This window comes from Egretta garzetta, unplaced genomic scaffold, assembly GCF_000687185.1.
Source record: "Egretta garzetta isolate BGI_Z169 unplaced genomic scaffold, ASM68718v1 scaffold71, whole genome shotgun sequence".
Lineage (NCBI taxonomy): Eukaryota > Metazoa > Chordata > Aves > Pelecaniformes > Ardeidae > Egretta > Egretta garzetta.
The window spans coordinates 190,274-211,718 of NW_009258618.1; the positions used below are offsets into that span (position 1 = coordinate 190,274).

General features: G+C 56.5%; 1 protein-coding gene across 1 annotated transcript in view; it reads left to right on the plus strand.

The window, feature by feature from the left end:
• LOC104134537 (Grid2 interacting protein) overlaps window positions 1-21,445 on the plus strand; it is a 38,839-nt gene that overhangs the window by 6,919 nt on the left and 10,475 nt on the right. The window contains 11 exon segments of the mRNA XM_035903554.1: window positions 7,233-7,487; window positions 8,947-9,032; window positions 9,465-9,534; window positions 10,645-10,739; window positions 12,190-12,373; window positions 15,053-15,207; window positions 17,119-17,220; window positions 19,644-19,741; window positions 20,218-20,335; window positions 20,737-21,062; window positions 21,300-21,445. The exon segment at window positions 21,300-21,445 is cut by the window's right edge and continues 184 nt beyond it. Coding sequence (XP_035759447.1) covers window positions 7,233-7,487; window positions 8,947-9,032; window positions 9,465-9,534; window positions 10,645-10,739; window positions 12,190-12,373; window positions 15,053-15,207; window positions 17,119-17,220; window positions 19,644-19,741; window positions 20,218-20,335; window positions 20,737-21,062; window positions 21,300-21,445 — 1,635 coding nt within the window.

Genomic DNA, 21,445 nt, shown 5'->3' on the forward strand with positions numbered 1-21,445 from the left:
AGAAATGATGAAATCCGGCAGCGAGGGGGAAAGATGAGCTGTCTCGGGTGAGTAAAAGCGGACGTTTCCTGGGAGCCGAGGGGGCTGGGAGGGGAACGGGTTTAAAGCAGCTTCATTCTCGAATACAGAAACCCCCGGCACCGCAAAAATGAGATGTGCTAAAAGTTAATTAACTCTTAGCATCCGTATTGCATCAGAGCTGCTCTCGTCAGGGACTCCGCAGGCATCGCAGCTCTGCCAGGGGAGAGGGAAATCTCCTATTTTGTGTTATTCCATCGCCTGCAAATGCCAAAGCCCGGGTCTAGTCTCCAGGGAGCCACGGGCTTTACCTCCCCTGCTCCCCGTGACTGTGTCAAGCGCGTGTGCCGGGGTTATGTGCGCCTCACACCAGCACGGGGAGGGGAGCGGGTTATTTTGGGCAGGTTGGGGTCCCAAGGGCGTGCGCCTCTTGGCACTGCTCTTATTTCTGAGCTGTTTCCAAACCAGGGCAGAGCTGCGATTTCAGCAGAGGAACGGTGCCGGCTCTGCACCCAAGTGCTCTGCAGCGGTGTTGCAGCAGCTGCCGGCTTTTCCCCGGACCCTGGGGGCCAAAGTCACCCTCCAAGCCATGTGGTACAGGTGGGATCCTCACCTGCGTGGCACAGGGGCTTAGCACTTGCACACCACTGTGTACCGGTTGCCGTCTCCCTTTTTGCGCTATGCGTTTCCCCTGTGCTGGCGGCAGCACCGGCGATGCCCGTGCCAACATTGCACCAGCTCCCAGCAGCAGTGTTCAGCTTTGAAACATCTGTTTGCGGTAGAATTGGGGAGCGATGGAAACGCAGATCCCCTCCTCCCCACTGACCTGCAACGTTACAAAAGCTGGTGCATAAAACACTGGCGTTGAGGCTTACACGGGCATCGTCCCATTAACCTGGATTTAAATAGCGGGTGTGCTCCGCAGCACGGCCAGCTGTATTAATTCATTAGATGCTATCTCTTGGGTTGTTCAGACTGCTGTGTGTTGGCACGGATCTCCTTTAAGTCATGTTGTGCATCACTCAGCGACAGGGAGAACAGTTCGCGGTAGTTTGTGACTTCGCTGCTTTGCTTACAGTCCGTTTGCTTCCCAACCAGCCTCCGCTCCCTGGGGAAAACCAAAGCCTGCAGCCGAAGCTGCTGGCCCGCGGTGGCTGGGCTGTGGTGAGCGCCGCTTTGATTGCAGTCACTTTTGATCCCTGGCAAAGATAAAACCACTGCCCATCGGGGGGTTCCCTTATTATGGGAGAAATTCTACCGAGTTCATTTTAATAACGCTCCAAACACAATCTATTTGTCTTGGCTTGTTTTTCACAGCGATAAAATCGCTTGGCATGTTCCGTATTAAAACACTCCAGCCATCTGTGACTGTCTCTGGATAAGAAATTTTCATTTTAGCCATCAGGATTTATATATTATGGATTGTGCTGCTTGCCCACTTGTCCCCCCCCTCCACACACCCGCTCCTCAGAGGCTGGGGGGAGCTCCCTGGCTCTCTGGGTGCCGATGCAGCCCAGGTTGCCCCCCTAAACCCAGGCAAGCAGAGCCCCCGTGAAACTACATGGACGGACGGGCGATAATGGAGGGAAAGCAGCTCTTGCTTGCTTCCGTTTTAAAAAATCCCTAATCTGATAGCCAGACATGTGGTCAACTGCCCAAAAGTGGGAATTAGGGCAGCAGGAAAAAAATGTGCCAGCGGTGACAAAAATTGGGAGCAGAGTTCCTTTCCTACCGGCTGAGTTCAAATAGGTCATGACCAAAATGCCTCAGTGTAAAATCTCCCGTTAGGAGATTAATTTCTTTCAACAAATCGCAGCTGTAATGCAGATTGTATTAGCCTGGCCCGCTTGCACACCACCACTGGTTTGTGACTTTTATTTTGGTAAGCAGTTACTTGGTCGGAGTGTTTTCCAGTATCTTAAAGAAAATGTGGAAAGCTGCAATTGTCCTGGTGTTCCCAGCAGAAAGCAGGTTGGGGAAGCGCCTCGGCCGAGGTGAACGCTCTATGTGGCTCCGAAAAGCACGGGGTGACAAAACTCCCTGTGCCCTGAGGTGGTGTGGGGGTGCTGGCGTGGGGTGCGCGGGAGCTGCGAGGGGCTCCCGGCCTGGGTGCACGGCCATTGCATCCCACTCCTCTGCCCTCCCAGGTGGAAAAGCAGCTTAATTCCTATTTAACCATAACAACGGTCACATCTGCAAAACATCTGCAGCCAGATGAGTGATTACTGAGCCTCCCATTACCAGGGATGATGGGATAACAGCCCCTGTGAAAATCACAGGTGCATGCTCGCTGCTGGGCTGGAGCGAGTCTCGCTCGTGCACAGGGGTTCGGAGGCGCCATGTCCCCCTGTGGCTGTCGGTGCTGACATCCCTCCCCATGCACGCCAAGGTAACAGGGAGATTAGGTTGGAGAAAAATCCACGCAGGTTCATAAGGCGAAGTCCCATTATGTGGGTAAAGCGGTGCATGAGTTTTCTCTCCCAAAAGCGTGGGAATTTTAGCATTGGGGCATGCTGTTGGGGCAGAGGTGCTTTTCCAGACTGGTAGCTGTTTGCATAGCACAGTTCAGACGCCATCCAAGTGTAGCTCAGTATTTTAATCCACCCTGGGATGTTTTTTTCTGTAAAACCACCAGACTCAAGGTCAGGTCTTTGCTCATTGTTTTGGAGCTAAACCCTATATTTTTCATTTTTCCTTCCTTTGCAACCTGGAGATTGTATGTGATGTTGGCAGCTCTGGAAAGCTTCACATCCTCTTCATCAAACGCAAGGGCTATGTTTAAAGATGGCGTTATTTAAATTAAAGATGGTTTTTTTAAATCCTCTATCCCTAATGCAAAGCGCTGCCATGTTACCCTGGGGGTAAATGATGCTCTGTGGCTGGGGGTGGGAGGTTTGGGACCATGACTCTGGTCCTGGTCCTGATCCTGGTCCAGCCTGGGCGACTCTGCCTGTGCACCCAGCAGCCATGCACATGCCACCAATGCCATTTGCCTTTAAGGTTTCTCACCCATTACAGCAGCATGTAATTTAAACAGAAGCACTTTAGAAGTCAACTAATTAGCACCAGGGAGGCATCCCCCCGGAGTTCGGCGTGGAGCCGTGCCCTCCTTTCTGTTACGAGATCGTTCCAGCTGGAAATTACAGCGACTGCAGTTTTTAGGGAAAGCGAGAGGCTTCGCCGCTGTGAGCTGGGGCAGAGCCGGAGCAGGGAGGGCACAGCAAGCGCTAAAGCCAAATTGATAAAAAAAGGAGGCACTCGGTGGATGGTAAACCTCCGCCCAGGACTGAGAGCGCGGTGGGGAGGTGAGGACGAAGGGAGGCAGGGACTCAGCCCAGGTAAAGTTTGCCGGCGAGCCGGCCCATCTGGCCGTGGTCCCCGTGCACCGTGGGGGTGCCAAGTGGCAGGGGGGCACCGGCTGGCGCGCGGTTTGGTTGTTGGATCCGGCCGTGTCGTGGGCGTGAGCCGAGGCTGAGACCCAGCTGCATGAGGATCTGAAGCATCTCCCTTTTGTTCCCACTGCATCCGGACAAATGGGAAAGGACCGGAGTTTCTCTCGGCATTTTCGGTATGTCTCTCCGCTCCTTCGCGTGGCATGCATGCCGTTGGATGTGCTGGGAATGCCTCGTGCCCCGGCAGACATCCCTGCAATGTCTCTCCTGCCTCTCTGAGCTGCAGGGACCGTGTCTCCTGGTGCCAGTGTGGCCCTGTGGCCAACCCGCACCCACCGCAGCAGTGGCACGAGGGCTGGGGGGAGCTGAGCAAAGCTCAGATGAAAAATTAGGGGTGTGGGGCTGGGGAGAGGCGAGAAGAGCACGTCTTGGTCTGCTTTGTCTCCATGGCTATAGTCTATCAAAGGGATGGGCAGTCAGGATGGGGCTTTGGGGGTGCTGCATGGTGCAGGGGCTGTGACGGAGTGAGGACCCCTTGCTGAGTGTGAGGTCCGAGCAAATTTGGGGCTGCTTCCACCTGCTTCCGCTGAGGCCGGAGCCGCTGCCCCACTCGAGGGGACGCATCCTGCACCAGCGAGTCTCAGCACCCAGCTCAGGGTGGAACCCTTCGGGTGAGCTCAGTGCCCGCCACGGGACACATGCCCTTGTGAAAGGTGGCTCTCCATGGCGCTGGGCCGGTGGAGGGGCAGCTCTCGGTGCGTGCAGGCTGCAGCAGTGGGACTGTCTGCTCAGAGCCGAGCTGCAAGTCACCCACCGAGGGGGTTAAAAAAAGTGAGTGGGACGAAGACCAAGATTTGCTAAACATCCTCTGCTGAAGTGAGCCCCGGAGCAGGCAGCTGAGCGGCTGGGGACAGGCTCCTGCCAGGCGGGTTCCTACCCGTAGCAGCATGCTGGTGTCCTGGCCAGGCTGCTTCGGAGAGGGAGTGAAGGCAAAGCAGCTTTACAGCCCTCTGGGCCCTCTCCCGACCTGGAAAATGCCCTGAATTCACCTTTCTGATAGAGCAGACTGAGCCCCCATGAAGAGCAAGGAGTGTGTGCTGGCACCGCTGCAGGGGAGGGTTAGTGCACCAGGGCTGGGGAGCCGACGCAGGGCTGCAGCGCCCAGGGCCGGGGATGCCTTCCCTGTCCCCTCTCCAATGGGGAACAGCAAGGGCTGACCTGGAGCATGCAATGAGGAGGAAGAGGAAGCCGAAGGCATGAGGGCAGCGCCACATGACTCCCAGGTGCTGCACGGCTCCCAGGCCCTGCCACGGGCACGTGCAGCCTGCAGGGAGAGGGGGTCTGCCCCTGCTCCCAGGCTGACCTCTGCAAACAGGGTGGGAGCATCCATGCTCCCTGCTCCCCAGTGGGATTTGCTGGGAGAGGGAAACCCCAGCTGGGTGCTGCTCCTCGGTGCCACGCTGATGGGCAAAGCCAGGTTTATCCTGTGGGATGGCAGGGCACTGCAAAAATAGCTGCAGTTTCCCACTGAGCCCGGTGCCTGGGCCAGTGCGTGGTGCCGGTGCATGCTGCATGGTCAGCATTGGGCTGGAACAGAGGGCAGGCCAAGGCACCAACGCTGTCTAATGTCACCCCACGTGCAGCCTTTGGCAGGTCCCTCACTAAGGATCAAACCTGAGCACAAACTGCCTGGAGGCCAGGACCCAGCAGGGCATCGAGGAGCTATGGGGGGATCCAGCCCCCAGCAGCACTGCGGCACGGGGCCATCCCAGCTCCACAACTGCAAATCCTCTCAACGGGTTTTGCGGAAGGAAACTATTTTGCATGCCTTAATAGGATTATTTTTACCAGTCACTTAGCTCTGCTCCTTGCTAAGAGACCATTTTACCTCTAGCATGGAGCTGATTCCTGGTGAAACCCTTAAAGCACGTCCTTGTGCCTGGTTTTTGAGCTAGCTGGGCTTCACTCCTCAACCCTGATGTTTGCCAGCCTGCCAGCGAAGTAGCAGTCAGTGCAAAGTGGGACAGCCCTGCTGGAACGAGCAGGGCCAATTTAATTTGGCCAACTGAAATGGGAGCGCACTCGTTTTGCCTGCAAGGAACCCAAACTTTTCCCAGGGCAGAGGTGTGGGGTCCTGCCGGGACTCGCTGCCATCGTGCCGCGTCCTCTCCTGCATTCCCGCGGGAGCCTGCTTACAGCTGGGTGAACTATTTATTAGCGTGATTTCACTCTTTTCTAGTTGCTGCTTAATCACAAATTGACTGTGAATTGTACCAACATGTTACTTCTTTTAAATTATCACCAAATGCTTTGCATGAGCATATGACAGCCTCGGGATGTCTTGCGATCTGTCTGCTCCTACTTGGTGTGAGCATCAGCTCTTATTTTGAGTTCTGCCTTTTGTTGGGGGGAAATAGATATGTCCTTGTCCTGATAGATTTGGGATCGAAAACCTCCCCCTCCTTCTTCTCTGGCTTCACCAGGGCTTTCGGGTTCCTTTGGCAAACTTGTCCGAGGGACGGGGGGAGACCTGCAGGAGCCCCCCGCCAGCCCCAGCCCCTCCAGCCCTTCTGACGAGTTTGGCCCGGTTAGTGCCTCCCTGGGAGATGCGCTCCCTGGGTGGGTTGGGAGCGACGCTTGCATCCCTCCTCCGCCACAAGCCTCGGAGTTTGTGTTAATGTAGGCAGCGCGTTCTCACGCGCCACGAGGTGAAGAGCGCTAACGAACCTCACAAGACGGTATTGTCTAACGAGCAAACGCAGCTGCGACAGGCAGCCCGGTACAGGGTGCCGGGAGGAGTTGCTATAGAAACACAGAGAGAGAGAACAGCTCCTCCAGAAGCCCCTAAATGTGCAAATGGGAGGGCAGGAGTAGGTGAGCAGGGTGCCAGCCTCTCGCTGTCGCGATGCCAGAAGGAAAAGAAAAAGCATTTCCTCGTGTTATGGGGTAAAGCCCCGGCGGTGCAGATACACCCTCCCCGCTCCCTCCTGGGATCCCACTTTGCATCTCCCCAGGGTGCCGGGGATCCTTGCGGGGGCACAAAGGCCACTTGGCTGCTGGCAGAGCAGCTCCTACCAGGCAGAGGGGAGGTGACCTGGAACATTGCAAGTTCCCAGAGGTGTCCCCTTGCCTGCAGCATCACCACACCCGTCCTCATCCCCACAGCACCAGTGTCTCCCAAGGGGCGCGAGGCTCCTGCCTGGGGGGTGGCAGAAGCCGAGGCTGGAGCCCAGGAGAGTGGAGCCCAGGGCTTCCAGCAGAGGGGCTGGGGCTGGAGATGGGGAACAATATTTTGGGCATCTCAGAGGCAGGTTTGGAGGTGGCGGTTTAGCACTGGCAACACAGGGGGCACCTGTGTGTTGGGACACCTGGCCGTGGGTAGCATGCAGCAAGGAGCAGGGTTGCAATGGGACGGGCACCGTGGGGGCAAGGGTCCTCCCCTGCCCAGCCGTCTCCCTCGCTGTCAGCACGGGGGGAAGCAATTAATCTGTGACTCGAGCTGGACCTTATCATCGGTGTGCTGGCAGCTGAAGGGGTCTGGGATGGGATGCATGAGGAGGAACTGAGCTGTTTGAATCAGTCTCTGCGAGCACTGCAGGGGGGTCTGAGCTCCTCACCCCAATGGAGCCATGCACAGTACAGGGCAGGAGATGCAGCCAGCAGCCCCAGCATCCCCAGCCTCGGCATTTGCAGCTCCAGGGAGGACCGAGGCCAAGAGCGCATGAGGGGCTGGGGCTGCTCTGACCTTTCCTTTCCCAGGTACGGATGGACCCAGAGCTCTGGGCCACAGCTGCTCCAGCCCCCCTTGTCTCATTTTTCCAGGATTTTCATCCCCAAGAAGCACCGGCAGCGGTTTGACGAGGTGGTGTCGCAGAGCCTGATCAGCAAGCTCTGCCGCTCCAAGAGTGAGCAGCACAGCAACCGGCTGAGGCGCAGCCGGAGCGAGGACCACCAGGAGCGGCTCCTTGTCTCCACCCGCGCCAGCTCCGTGCCCCGCAGCCACGAGGAGGTCAGCAAGAGCCTGCGGAAAACCACTTCGCTCATCACCAGCAATGTGGCCTCAGGGGCTGCCCGCAGGTAACACCTCTCCTGGATGCCCTCGAGTTCATGGTGGCAGTGTCTGATCTGGCATAGATGCCAGTGTGAGGGAGGGATGCCAGGGAAAGCACGAGGAAAGGGGATGTCTTTGGTGCGCAGAGTGGGTGAAATCCTCCTGGGATGAGGACAAGCAAAGACCTCTCCCTCTCAAAGGCTGGGCATGTTCACACCCCTTTTCCCAGCTCTGGGCCACCCTTCCTGCCCCCTTGCTTCTTCAGGGCTGGCTGGGATGACCCACGCAGGGAGCTGAGATGGCACTTGCAGGCTGCAGGGGGATGCCAGCTCCAGTGCTATGGTGGCAGGGTGCAGGGTACTTGGCTGTGCCAGGGGATGCAGGGCACCTGGGCACAGAGCAGGCTGTATTGTCCTGCCCTGCCCTGGTGGGTGCCCGGGGGCAAGGCCTCGGCTGTGGGAGGCAAGGACAATCCCTGGTGCACAGGGGATTAACCCAGTTCCCACTGCCCATATGGCCAGACCTCAGCAGCCCCAGAGGGCTAAGGAGCCCTGCCATGCCAGGGGCGGCTCCTGCTCTATTCCCAGCTCTGTCCCATGAACAAGAGAGCAGGATTTGGTCTGCCAGCACATCCAGAGAATCCTGGAGGGGCTGTGCTGCCACGGGCATGTCCCAAGCTCTTCCCCTGCCACCAGCTGGTATCTCCAGGGTGTTCGGCCGCAGCACACCTTCCTGCCAGGATAATCTTTGGTGTGACTTATCCAAAAATCCAGTTCCAGCACAACCTCCCTCCCTGCCAGCATAGGATCAATACCTACAACAGGCTTTCTGGATGTAGATGATCTCAGTGACATTGCCTTCCCCCAGCTCCAGTCAGCCTCCCAGTAGAGAGATTACCTGACGCTCCTTCCAAAATTTCCTAGCTGACTTTAATTCCTCTCTTATCAGCCTGTGCAAACTTTGCCCCCTAAAAACATGTTGCCTCTCTCATTCATTGTAATATATAAGCTATATCCCATGTTCCACTTTAAAAACACATTGGATGTGAAGGACCAGATGGTGGTTTTATGAATTGGGTAATTAAGGCAGAGCAAGAGGCCGTGCTCAGGGGCTCTGCCCCCAACCCAGTGGCATCTTCCTGCCTCCAGGGCATCCAGATTCCCCCAGCCCTCCCTGAGGTTTTGTCTGGGCCATTTCCAGCACCCCTGGGATCACTCCCCACCACCCCCTGCCCCAAGGTGGCTCAGAGCTGTGGGCTCCCTCCGCTCCCCAGCATGGACAGGCTGCAGCCAGGAGGGGCTGGCAACTGCACTGGGGCCATCTGGGGCCACCAAACCCACTTTAGTATCAAAGGGAACCTTGTGGGGACACAGGGAACATCGAGGGCTTGGGGACTCAGGGGGATGCCTGGGGTAACAGGACTCAGAAAGGAAACAAGAACGGAATATTGGGTTCTGATTTCACATTTGCTTTTTTCACCTGCAGAACTGTGCGAGTTTATAAAGGCAACAGAAGCTTTGGCTTCACACTACGTGGCCATGCCCCAGTCTGGATCGAGTCTGTTCTGCCAGGTAAGACAATCTCTAGCCATAGGATTTAAAGACCCTTATTTACCTCTGGTCTGAACTTGAAATTTTAAGTGCCTGCTGTTTGCTAGAAAATAGCAAAAGGGACTTTTACAAGGCTCAGTGATGGAGCTTCCCGAGTTGATTAAGTAGCATCTTTGGTAGAATTTAATTTGGCGTGTACACTCCCTGTTATGAAAGCCGGAAAATGTCTGTGTTCAGTGAATAGCCTGAAATCACACCCATGCTTCCACTGCAAGCTGGGTGCTAGCACCGCTGTGCCCAGCAAACAACTCCAGCCCACCCAGATAACCCAGCTGCGGTGGATGCCCTGCCCTGGGGGGCATCCCTGGGCACAGGGCGGCTGGAGAGCTGGGACCCCATGCCTGTGAGCAGGGGCCCACCAGCTAAAGCCCCTCTTGTTCCCTGTGCATTTAGGGAGCCCGGCTGAGAAGGCTGCTCTCAAAGCTGGAGACCGGATCCTATTCCTCAACGGTCTGGACATGAGGTGAGAGGCTCTTTAAGAGACCTGCATCCAGGGCCCCTGGGGGCGGTAGGTGGCCAAGCACCACACGTTCACTTTTGTGCAAAAGAAACAAGAGCTGGTCACGCTGGAGCTGTCTACTGAGGTGCATGAGGGCGTTTGCCCCCTATGGGCATCTCCTTTACTATTATTTTACAAAAACTGGCTCTAAGTAATATTTCAGCTCCGTCCCAGCTCCTCCCTTGACTCCTCTTTGCAAATAATCATGCGTAATGCATGACACCCCATATAGCTGCTGTCCTGACTGCAGCCCACCTGCAGACCTCAGTCCAAGCCACTGTGCCTTAAGTTGTACAAGTTAAACACCTGGGGTTCTGCTTTGGAAAGAAGCAGAGCACCAGCCAGCCCATGAATCACTCCCAGACTGGGATCATAACTTTAAAACCACAGGAGCAATTGTATTTCCACCCAGAAGTTAGTTCTTCTCAACGTTATCTGCACACATCCAAACCAATCAAACCAGAGCCAAGCGTGCACCTTGCCAGTGCAGTGGCAGCAGCCCATATTTCCTTGGGTTTGTCCTTCTGCACAAAAAGCAAGAGCAAAGAGTTAGAAGAGGCTACATGATAAGAAAGTGATGAATATTTGAAGGTTAAACATTTGATGCTGCTTCTGTCAGTGCCCAGGTTCTCACATTTCAGCTGATCCAGCAAACTGTTGGCTGATGCAGCATCGCCAGAAAATAGAGGAGAGAGGGTTGAAGATTGTCCTCCGAGCCCACGTTTTGGAAGGCTTTGTGCCAGGCCGGCCCGTACCCTTCTCCAAGGGCACTCCAAGAGTGTTCCCCCCCTAAATGCATTTTACATCCACCTTGCATTTTCCTTTCATGCAGAATTAGGACAGGCAAGGAGAGACCTGCCGCACTGTATCATCTAAATGGAAAGTTCACCTTCTGGGTCTGAGCATAGCTTAAAGTAACGCTGGCTTCATTTGCCACCACTGCTCCGCAGGGCACTCGCAGGCGTGCCCCGTGGTTGTTCCTTGCCGCAGGTACAGTGGGGAGCCCAGGCGCGGGGGGCGATTCACGCGCAGGCAGCCTGGCAGCTCTGACCCCGGCTCTCCTGTGCCCCACAGGAACTGCTCCCATGACAAGGTGGTGTCGATGCTGCAGGGCAGCGGGGCGATGCCCACCTTGGTGGTAGAAGAGGGGATCGTCAACTTCTCCAATGGTAAGAACGTGGGGAGGAGACAGCCCGGAGCAGCAGAAACCCCACATCAGCTCCCAAATTCCCCGCACAGGAGGGCATTGCCCAATACTTCCCACAGGCTCAGCAGGTTTAACGCGCTGCCCTGGGGGCTGCTCCTCTCACTGAGGCATGCAGCTGCCTGCTTTCTGGGACCAGGCTTGATCTCAGGCTTGGCTGCTCTCCAGAAGGGTTCATCCTACTGGATGATCGTCCTTGACAGCCCTTGCCAATGTCCCTTACGTGCAGTCTGTGATGTGTTCTTGACCGAAGTAATCCAACCCTGTGCATCCATGGTCGCTGTGCAAATCCCACGGTGGTGTATGGACTGTGCTGTTCAGAATAACTTCTGCCGTTATGAATAATTTAGCTTGCTGCTGGTGAGCGGGTCAGCGGGAGATGAGGGTATCTGGGACAATGCGGGTGGCTGTCAGCACGATTTTAGCGGAGGGGCAGGACCACAGCCCAGGGCAGAGTGCTGTTGCCACCACATTTCCAAAGCTGTGCTAAGGCAGGAGGGTTGGTGCGTTATTGGGGTGCCACTCTGCAATGCATAGGCCCAGGAATTAGGGACTGGCTCTTCCCTCCAGAGCAGCAGTGCACTGTCCTGAGCTTCACGTTAGGAGCCCGGTGTTACCAACTCGTTTGCATGTGCCCTAGAAACAATCGAGCACCTTGCTGCTTTGAGTGCCACTGGCTCTGTACCGCAGTCTCCTTCACTGCCCCCCAAAGGAAACCAAGAAAGATGGAATTTTTTGCTCCCACTGCCTTGGCCATATTCCTCTGTGGGTAAACGCATCCCACAGACATGGCAGGGTCCCTCTCCCAGCCATGCTTATTGCCCTGCACTCACCTCAGGGGTGGTCAGACTGTGGCACAGGGACCAGTGCAGACCTCCTGTGCCTCAGTTCACCCACAGGTAACCCTGATGGATGCTGCTTTTGAAGTCAATGGTAATCATAAAGTGCTTAGAGACCTGAGCAGAGGCGTTAGAGAGCCAGAGAAGGAACATCTGCATGCACTTACAGGAAGCGTGGAAGCAGTGTGGTTGAAGGGGTAGATCCCATAGAGCATCCCAATCAGAACATCCCTGCTCACCTCCAGTAGGTCCATGGACCCACTGGAACAGCCATGAGCTCCAGAGCAGCTGATCCAGAGCACAGGAGGAAGGCAGGGGCAGTCATGGCTCCAGATGAGCCGTTTCACCTTGTCACCATGCTGCCTTCCAGTGACCGAAATCTGTTTGGGCTGGGGTAGCAATGCCTGCATCAGCACATCAGGCTTTGTATCCCTGTGGAGCACCTGTCGTGCATGGGTGCAGCCACCCCAGATGTCCCCAGGACTGACCCTTGGTTTCAGAACAAGCCTTTTAACCCATGGTTAAGACCATTTTTCTATTGAATTTTCTTTTTTTCTTTCTACCTGCACCTTGCAGACTCTGACTCTGCTGACTCCCCGAGCACCTCCTCCGCCCTCACCTCCCTGCAGTGGGTGGCAGAGATACTCCCCTCTAGCATCAAGATCCAAGGAAGGACCTTCAATCAGCAGCTGGAGCACCTGCTGACTCCACCTGAGCGCTATACCATCTGCAAAGCGCTGGAAGGCTTCTTCCAACATCGGTAACTCGTTAGCAGCTCCACTCCCCTAATGCTGCTCCCTTGGACTGGTAGCAATGCCCACATCAGAGTTGGTCTCCAAGCAGAAGGCAGACTTTGGCTGCAAGGGTGTCAGAACTGAGTTCTGCTGTGACCATGTCCTCTGGTTTCCCCAGCTGTGTACTGCCCTGCACATGTCCGCAGGGCACACCATCTCTCACCAGGCAGACCCATTAGACCCCATTTTGAGGTTTATTCAGTCACCCTTTAATCCCTCATAAAACCACCTTGGTCTCCTGCAGTGCAGACTCTCTTGCTATCTGGCCATCCCCGATGGCCATGGATCCCATTTCACTTCTTTCAGCAAAACTTGCTGCGTTTCATCCTTACCTTCTCACTCTTCTCAGCACCTGGGCTGCAGCAGCCCCTTGGCTGGCAGATCCCTTGTCCTGCAGCAGAGCACACCCTCCCCACGCTGCTGCAAGGGGCAAAAGCGATCCCGGGGCAGACTCAAGGCTTTCAGAAGTGACCTTGTTTTCTGCCCTTGATCTTTAACCTTCCTGCACCATGGTGAAGAAGCCATCCCCCCTATGCACCGGGAGATGCTTGCTGCCTCTTCCTGCAGCTGCTGAGCCAACCAAGCTGGTCTGTCTGTCTGCTCCTGAGGAGCCCAGGTCCCACACCGGCTGTGGATGCACTGGCCAGGGCCAGGCAGGATCCCACTGCTGCAGCACAGCAACCTGCTGGGGTAAAGATCAGAGGACTGGAATCCTCAGTTTGACAAGGAAGTGCAGTAAAGCCACCAGTATTTAGGTTACCAATGGTAAGAGAGAATAGGAACTACCAAGTACAATGCCACGGCACTGTCCCTGTGCACCACAGCTCAGGCTGAGGGCTGGCACCATCCTGAGCATCTCCCTGCCTGCAGGGAGGCTGGGCTGCCTCTGTATCTGCAGGGGCTGGGGAGGAATGGCTGTATAAACCCTCCCAGCACCAGCTGAGTGAACTTTCTTGAGGCCCTGCAATCACCAACACTGCCCCAGTAAAGCAGAAGTCATTGCTTTGTGCTCTCCTGAGCCTGCACTGCTTCTATGGGATTCCCCACGTGGGCATTTCAGCCCAAGGAGTGGCAGCTGTGGGAGCAGATCCAACCCTTGGGGTCTGCAGCTGGGAAATGCAGACCCAATCCTAGTGGGGTACTCACTCTTGCTCAGTAGCACAAGGGTGGGAACCCCAGCACCATGAATCAAGTCCCCAGGTTCCCTTCCCAGTGCAGGTCTGCCTACATTGCTGGGTCTCCGAGCACTGCTTTACTGCTGGAAGGGGAGCAAGGCTCAGCAGGGACACCAGCACGCCCGTCCTCTCCTCCAGCCATCTCATTTTGCCTGTAGCTGCCCCAGACAGCTCGACACAGGGGCCACTGCTCCATTTCACAGTACTTCATCATGCCCCAATTGCGTGCCTGTCCCAGACAAGCCAGCTGCGACCTCTAACTGTGCCAACAAGGAGGGAAATCCCTACACATTAAGTTTATGTTGCTTGCCACCACAGCACACAGATACCAGCATTTCCCAGCAGCAAACACAGGAGCTGGAGTCCAGACACCCCTCTTCTGGGCTTTGGCCCCCCAGCCAGTCTGCATGTGAGAAGCCAGCTGGCCCCGGCCACCAGCCAAGAGGAGCAGCGCCTGCTGCCTCAGTGGCTCCTCCACAAAACTCAAACCTTTCTGAATGGGAAATGGGCTTCTGAGAGCTGTGTCCAGCCCCACAGAAAAGGCAAGTTAACCACAAACTAGGGAGAAACTTAGCAGGTGACGTCTGTCAAGCTCTAGATGGCTCCTGCCACCTCTTATCCCTGCTGGCCTCCGAGGACCTTCAAGATACCTCATTTACAAAGCCCTTGCAGCACTGAGCCTCTTCGCCCTTCGGCTGTCCCCACAAACCTGGTGCCAGGCCCTTCAAAGGCAGCAATGGTCCATTCAATTAACAGCAAGACAACAGATTTGTTCCTACATATGCAATCTCTTCCAGTTCTTTATAACAAGTTCTTACTGTTGCTTCTACATTAAGCACACAATAGCTGAAATGAGCTGTAACCATCATCTCTGCCTCAGTTTCTCAGCAGAAAAGCAGCCCAACTGGAGCTCTCTGACCCAGGACAGCCCTGCTTTATCCCCCTCGCTGAGCCAGGTGCTCAGCCCTGCGACTCTCAACAGCCCTTTCACCACCCCTACACACCGCAGAGCCGCCCTGAGACCGAGCCGCCGGCCCAGCAAGGCTGCCAGCCCTGCCACCCCCTCCAACACAGCTCTGCCTGAGCCTGCTTACCTGCTGCTGGCCAGAACTCAGGCCTTCCTAGGGTGTCCGTCTGCTCCCTGGTGCTCCTCCACCCCAGACACCCTGGCTGCCTCAAGAACCGGCTGTCAGGTGCTGCCAGTCCCTGGGAATTTGCTTTTCCCATTAGCACCAGCTGCACAACTCTCCTTCCCAACGGGCTCGGTCCCTTGCTCGCAGCCTGGCACCTCTGCTTCAAAATAATCTGTTATTATTAAGAAAATAATGAGCCAAAGGCTCGGAGGCGAGCCTGGCAGCTGCGGCCCGGGTGGAGGCAGGCTGGGAAGCGCCGGAGCCCAGGGAGGTGGCGTGGTGGGGCTGTGCCATAGGGATGCGCTCACTGCCCAGCCCTCTCTTTCCAATTTTGCAGGAATATTGACACTCTCATTGTGGATGTGTACCCGGTGCTGGACACACCGGCCAAGCAAGTCATTTGGCAGTTTATCTACCAGCTGCTGACGTATGAAGAGCAGGAGCACTGCCAGCAAAAGATTGCCAGGTTTCTTGGTTACAAGTCCTTGGCAGGTGAGAGGAAAGCCCCTGCACTCCGGCATGGACATGCCGTGTCCCACCAGGTCCCTGGGGACCTGGATTTGTCATGCAGCCAGCGCTGCCCTGCCTGGCTCCTGCCCACATGCTGCCTGCACAGAGGCAGCGGCGGTGTGGGACGTGGAGCAGCGCAGAGGAGCTTCCAGCTCCCGTGACCGGCAAGGTTGATCTGTAAATGTCAGGTGGGAGGTTACCTTTTCTGCACCACGGAACCGTGCAGTTTTGGAAGGGAAGGCTGCACTGAGAGGAGGGACGGCATCCGAGGGGTGGTCTCTGGGAGCAAAGGCCTGTGGAAGCTACTCGGGTTGGTAGAGGTTAGGAAGTCCCAGAAGGAAATAGCTGGTTTAGCGGCAGTGTTCAGATCAGAGAGGCAAAATAAGCGATGATGGCGGTGTCCCTCGGGATGTCTCCACTGCTCTGACAGACATGGGTTTCCATGGTTAGAGGAGGTGGGGAGCGCGGCTCCCCCGGCAGTGCCGGGTCTGCCTGGCAGCGCGGCTCCCCCAGAGAGACTCGGCAGGGAGTGGGGGATTCGCCTCCTCTCCCCTCGCCATCACTGGGGCTGTGGTAACTCCAAAACCAGCTCTGGTTTGCTGAGTATTATGGACTTCGCAGTCAGACAGCAGAAAAGCGAGGGCAAATTTGGAGTGAAATTTTGGAGTGTCTTAATCTTTGGATGTGGGCTTCTTCATTGTTTTGCAATTCTTCTATTCTAAGCTATTTACATCGTGTTGATGGGTTTATTTTAGATGCAATGTAGGTAAAAAGAGGGGTTGCTTGAAGAGAGACTTTAGGAGGAGCACAGTTATTTTAGCACAGCCTTTCCCCTCGCAGGGAGAAACCGCTTGCCGTCCTGGTGCAAATACTCCCTGCTGTGCATGGAAACCTGTTGGGTATTTGCTCACTTAATTGGCACTCTTGATCACCACTGCTTTCGTGTGTGCAGAGCCACGGCCCGGCCTACCTAAAGTGTTGTAGATTCCAAAGAACTTTAGAAGATGCCAAGGGAAGCTGATAGATTTGCAGTTTGCAGCTGTATTTCAGGAATATAAAGCCCCAGCTGCTGGCAGAGGAGGAAAGCCCAGGAGTAAATCTCCCAGGACCAGGCTGTTTCAGACCATTGTCCCCAGTTTGCAGGCTGGTCCTTTCAGCTTCTCAGGTGAAAGGGGCAATTGCTGACCACGTGAAGGTCTGGTTGTTCTGGTGCATTACATGTGTGTCCATGCATGGAAGCACGACGGCCAGAGATCTCTGAATTTGGATTCGTCCTTTATCTGGGCTTCTTCCAAACTCGGTGATGATCTCTGATGTTTGTCTGTATTGGGCTGCCCAAGCATTGGTCTGTCGGATACCACAGAGACTGATGCTCTGGTATCTTCATCCTGCTGTAAGGCTGAGCCTCCCTGAGCTGTCGCACTGAACTGCACATGGACCAATCCATTAGACAGTGTGGTTCTTCCAGGCAGTGTTCTGGTGCTGGCCCCTGCTCCTGTCTTGTCCTCGAGGGCAGGAAGGAGTTAGCCCGATCCCTCTGGAGCAGCCGAGCTCAAGGCTGGAGTTTCATCTGCACCATAAACTGGTGGATACTGATCCTGCTGGAAAAAGCAATTGCATGTCCCATCTTTGGGCATCCATCCCCCTGTCCTGTGCAGGCGGGAGTGTTTGTAACCTGCTCTGCTCCCCGGGGCCCAGCATAAGGACCTGGGGGACGGGCAGCTGCAGTGCCAGCACAGCTCTGCCTGGGGTCACAGTCAAGTGCAGGGCTCAGAGAGCAGCTTCCAGCCCGGTGGGCTTGGGGGAGCCTCGAGTCACAGCGAGGAGGAATGGGGGAGCTGCGGGGTCTGGCGCACACCGGCCATGCCTTACAAAGGGTGTTTTCTGCTGCAGCTGAGCCAGAAGCAGAGGATCGCTACCGCAGCTCCATTCGAGGGGCCTCCTTGTGCCGGGGAAGCCTCCGAACCCCCCGCTCCGAGGAAGGGGGGGCAGCAGGTGAGTGACTGGGGGCTGTGCGGGGGTTCTCTCTGCAGGGAGGAGGAACCTGGGCCCCGGTGGCTGTGCACCAGCATGGACAGTGGGAAAAGATGGGGGTCAGCACGGAGCCAGCTCGGAGGCTTTGCCTGGAAATCCATGTTTCCAGAAACAGTTCAAATAAGGAATTCCAAGAAGAGGCCACACGGGCTGAGGCTGAGCATTGTTTCCAATCCCTTCCATTGCTCTCAGATGCGAACTGGTGCTGCTGGTCCGAGCCCTCTATTCTGGGGGGCACAGTTTCTAGCTTCCCTGTGAACTTTCTTGGACACCATCAAATTCACAGGGAAAATGGCATTTGTGGAATCCATGTGAGGAAGAAGATCACGGTTTGGTGCCTCTTTGAGGCTCTTGATGAGCAACACTCATTGTACAAACCCTATTTTCAGAGAGAAGCCCTGTATCTCCCCTTTCCTCTGAAAATCCTGCCTTCCTGGCATTGCTGGGGGGCCTTCCACAGCCCCCCCATCACTAACCCTCTCCCCCAGATGCACCCCATATTGCTCGTTGGGATTTCAGTCCATCATGTCTCTGCCCTCCTCTCCCAGATGGTAGGACGAGGCATCCTGCCTGTTCCTCCATTGCCTTGAGCTGATAGCGAAGGGCACTCAACCTGTATTTATGGCTTCTGACCACGACCTCCCCACCGCAACTGGCCACACTCTGCCAGCACCCTGGCTGCACGCCTTCCTCCTGGCACCCCTCACCAGGAGCGTGGTGCTCCTCGGCTGTCAGGGAGGGCTGCTGCTGGAGCAGTCAGCTCTGAAGCATTTCCCCAGGGAAGATCCTCTAACCTGCCTCCAAGGAGCATTTCTGGTTGTGATTACAGCATGGAGAGCAGTCAGCAGCTGCGTATGCCGGAGGGAAGCCGCTTGCCCGGGCAGATGCTCGCCAGCTGCAGGGGAGCAGCCTTGCCCTGTGGAAGGGGCAGAGCAGCCGGCGACCTGTCCCGCTGACCTTACCCAAGCCTGAGCAGGCTCTGGGGTCTGTCCTGCCCCGGGTGCTCCTGGCTCACCTCTCTGCACAACCCTTTTATTTATAAAAAGCAGACAACATCCCTCAGTCCTGGCAGTGATGCACGGGGGGCTGCACCTCCTGTTCCGGATGAAAGCCCGCTCCAGAGCCCTTTGGCATTGCAGCCAGCCGTGTCCCTGCGGGGCTCTCCTTTCTTGTTGCCATTCTGCGCTGGGGTCTGAGCACACAGGTCTGGTTTGGTGCTGGTGTGAATGGAGCTGCTCCGCTGGACTCTCCAAAGCCCTACCTGCCCGCCCTGGAGCTCAGCCTGGCCCTGGCTGCTGGGTGGAAATATTGTGGCTGAAGGGAATGTGAATCCATTTGACCTGCCCTCCAGCAGCTCTGGAAAAGCAGGGATTGCAGGCTGCTTCCTCCCAGCAGCCCTTCACACACCCTTGGAGATAAATCACAGGTCTGGACATGTCTCTGAGAGCTTATACTGCTGCAGCCATTGACCTGTAAGCAGAAGCTCTCCACAGATGTAACTGGAAAAACATTTTCATCTGGAGCCGGTCAAATCAACGTTGCTCCGAGTGAGCTCCCTTGTGCCATCGCAGGGCTCCAGGCCTCCCTCCCTCCCTCCCGCCCTCCTCATGTCCCCTGCAGAGCCCCATCGTGGGGGACGCTGCTGGGGCGGCTGGCGCTGCATGGGCATCTGTGACTGAAAAGGACCAGATTTTGGAAAACACGACCTCGACTGCCACGTGTGGTGACGCTGACCGTCCTGGGGGAGGCCGAAGGAAAAGAAACCAAGACAAATTAACACCCATGGCACTAGGGCATCTTGATACCCAGAGAGTTCTCCATGTAGTGCAAACTCCTGCCTGTGCCCTGGTTAATGTCTTTTCCTCTCAAACACTGAAATGGAACCCCCACCCCACCCCACTCGGCACCATCCCGCTGTGTGCCACACTAGTGAGGAGCATGCTAACCATGGCACAGCTGCAGCACCACTTGGGTGCTGAGGGTTTCCAGGCACCTTCCAAATCTACCAGTTGGGTAGACTGAGAGATAAAGAATATCCTCGGTTTATAGACTAAGTGGAAATCGAGAGGTAAAGTGCGAGGCAGAGGAGGATTTTGTCTCAGCGGTGCTTGTGTTCTCACACGCATCATGCTTCACTGCTGGGTGACTTCTGCTGCTGTCTGGGGAAACCTGCACTAAGACGTTCCCTGTTTTGGATGCGGCTGCAGCTGCCCTGCACGGATCCCTGGGGACCCCCAGATGCAGGAGCTTTGTGGGCAGGGAGGATGGCTCCGGGTCCCAGCAGGAGACAGGGGGACCTTGATGGGTCAGGACCGCCAGGAGCCCCAGGGGACAGAGGCAGAAGGAGGGGGTCCTGACTGGTTTGTCCCTTCCTTCCCCGGCAGGCCAGAGCGACACCGTGGAGGTCCCAGTTCGCCTGATCCCTGGAGAGAGACAGGCTGGCGATGGTACATCCCTCCCGGAGACGCCCAACCCCAAGATGGTGCGTCCTCGAGGGGCTGGGAGGGATGCCTCTGGGAAGCGCTTTGCCGATGCCTGCGGGACCATTGTGTTCACAGGGAGGGTCGGCAGTTTGACTCCTTCCATGTTACTGCAGGAAAGCCGATAAAAGGGAATGGGGAAGGATGGGTCTGCGTGTAAATACCTGCTGGTGGCAGACAACGTCCCTGCCTCAGAGCTCATTTCTGAGATCACTCCCCTGGGTAATTAGTCTGCTTTAATAAGGCTGGTGTCTGTCAGTGTCCGCCTGCAGCTGTGTGAGCGAGAGGCTCTTGGGGAGCTTCGGAAAAGGCAGAGTACCCTTGGGTTGGGGTGAAGCACTCTTTAAAAGAGTAAGAGGCTGGGGGCTGGTGGGTCTGTGGGGGCTGTCCTGTCCCCAGGGCATCGCAGATCTCTGAGAGCTCCACAAGCCCCATCTCGATTCAGGCATTGACAGCGGCTCTTTGCCCTTTTTTTCAGATGTCGGCCGTCTATGCAGAATTAGAAAACCGCCTGATCGGCAGCTTTGCTGGCAAGATGGGTAACGCTGCCCTGCACAGAGCATCGCCTCCCGCCCCGGAGCTGGCACACGCTGCAGGTAGTGTTCAGCTTCCCATGGCGTGAGAGAGGCAGTTTTGGGGGGGGCTCAGGTGATGGTGGATGGTGCTGGCCGGGCAGGTGGAGGAGAAGACATTTTCCTCTTGGTTCTGCTTTATAACAAAGCCATGACAGTGTGACATGCAAGCCAAGCCATGGCTCCTGCAAAGCGGCATCTGCAGGATGCAGATGCCAGCGAAGTGTGTGGGGTGGCAAATCCTGCAGGACTCGAGCACGCTGCTGTGCTGCGCAGGGTACTGCCCGGGGGACATGTCCTCCCCACAGCCACACCGTTATCTTGTGTCACATTCAGCGTGGTGCTGGGGATTGTCAGGGCCCGTGGGCGGGGGGCTCGGGGAGCGCCCAGTGCAGGACCCCTCTCAACAGTGCTGTGTCCTGCAGGCACTCGCAAGCCGGGGATGGCGATCTCGTGGCCGAGCGACCCGCTGGCCTCGCAGCAGTGCTACTACCGCCTGCACAGCACCGTGGCTTCCCCAAGCAGCACCGAGTCCAACCCCTATGTCAGCCTCGACAGCAGCCCAGCCCCGTCCCCCAAGCACCGGGACTACTCGCTCAGCCCTCTGTCACGACGGAAGAAGCTCTTCACCTTCTCCAGGCCCCCACGCAGCCGTGACACCGACCGATTCCTGGACGCCCTCAGTGAGCAGCTGGGACACCGGGTCACCATCGTGGATGATTTCCTCACCCCTGAGAATGACTATGAGGAGGTGAGCATGGCACAGGGGTGGCTTGGTGCACGATCTTTGTCTGTCCTGGCTGTGGAGCATCCATCGTGCAGCCCCCCCACACTGGGATGGGGGCAGAGCCTCTGGGGACAAGTCCTGGGGCTCTGCGGGTGGTAGAGGGGGGCTCAGGCTGCATGGTTGGGGGGCAGGACACCCCCGAGGGCTGGGTGGCTGGAGGATGAGGTGGCACCTTCAGCCTCTCCTCTCTCCCTCACCCAGATGAGTTTCCATGATGACCAGGGCAGCTACGTCACCAACGACGCCAGCAGCAGCGAGTACATCAGCAGCAGCGATGAGGGCAGCTCCCTGACCTACTCCACACTCTCAGACCACATCCCCCCTCCGCCGCTTAGCCCCCCGCCGCC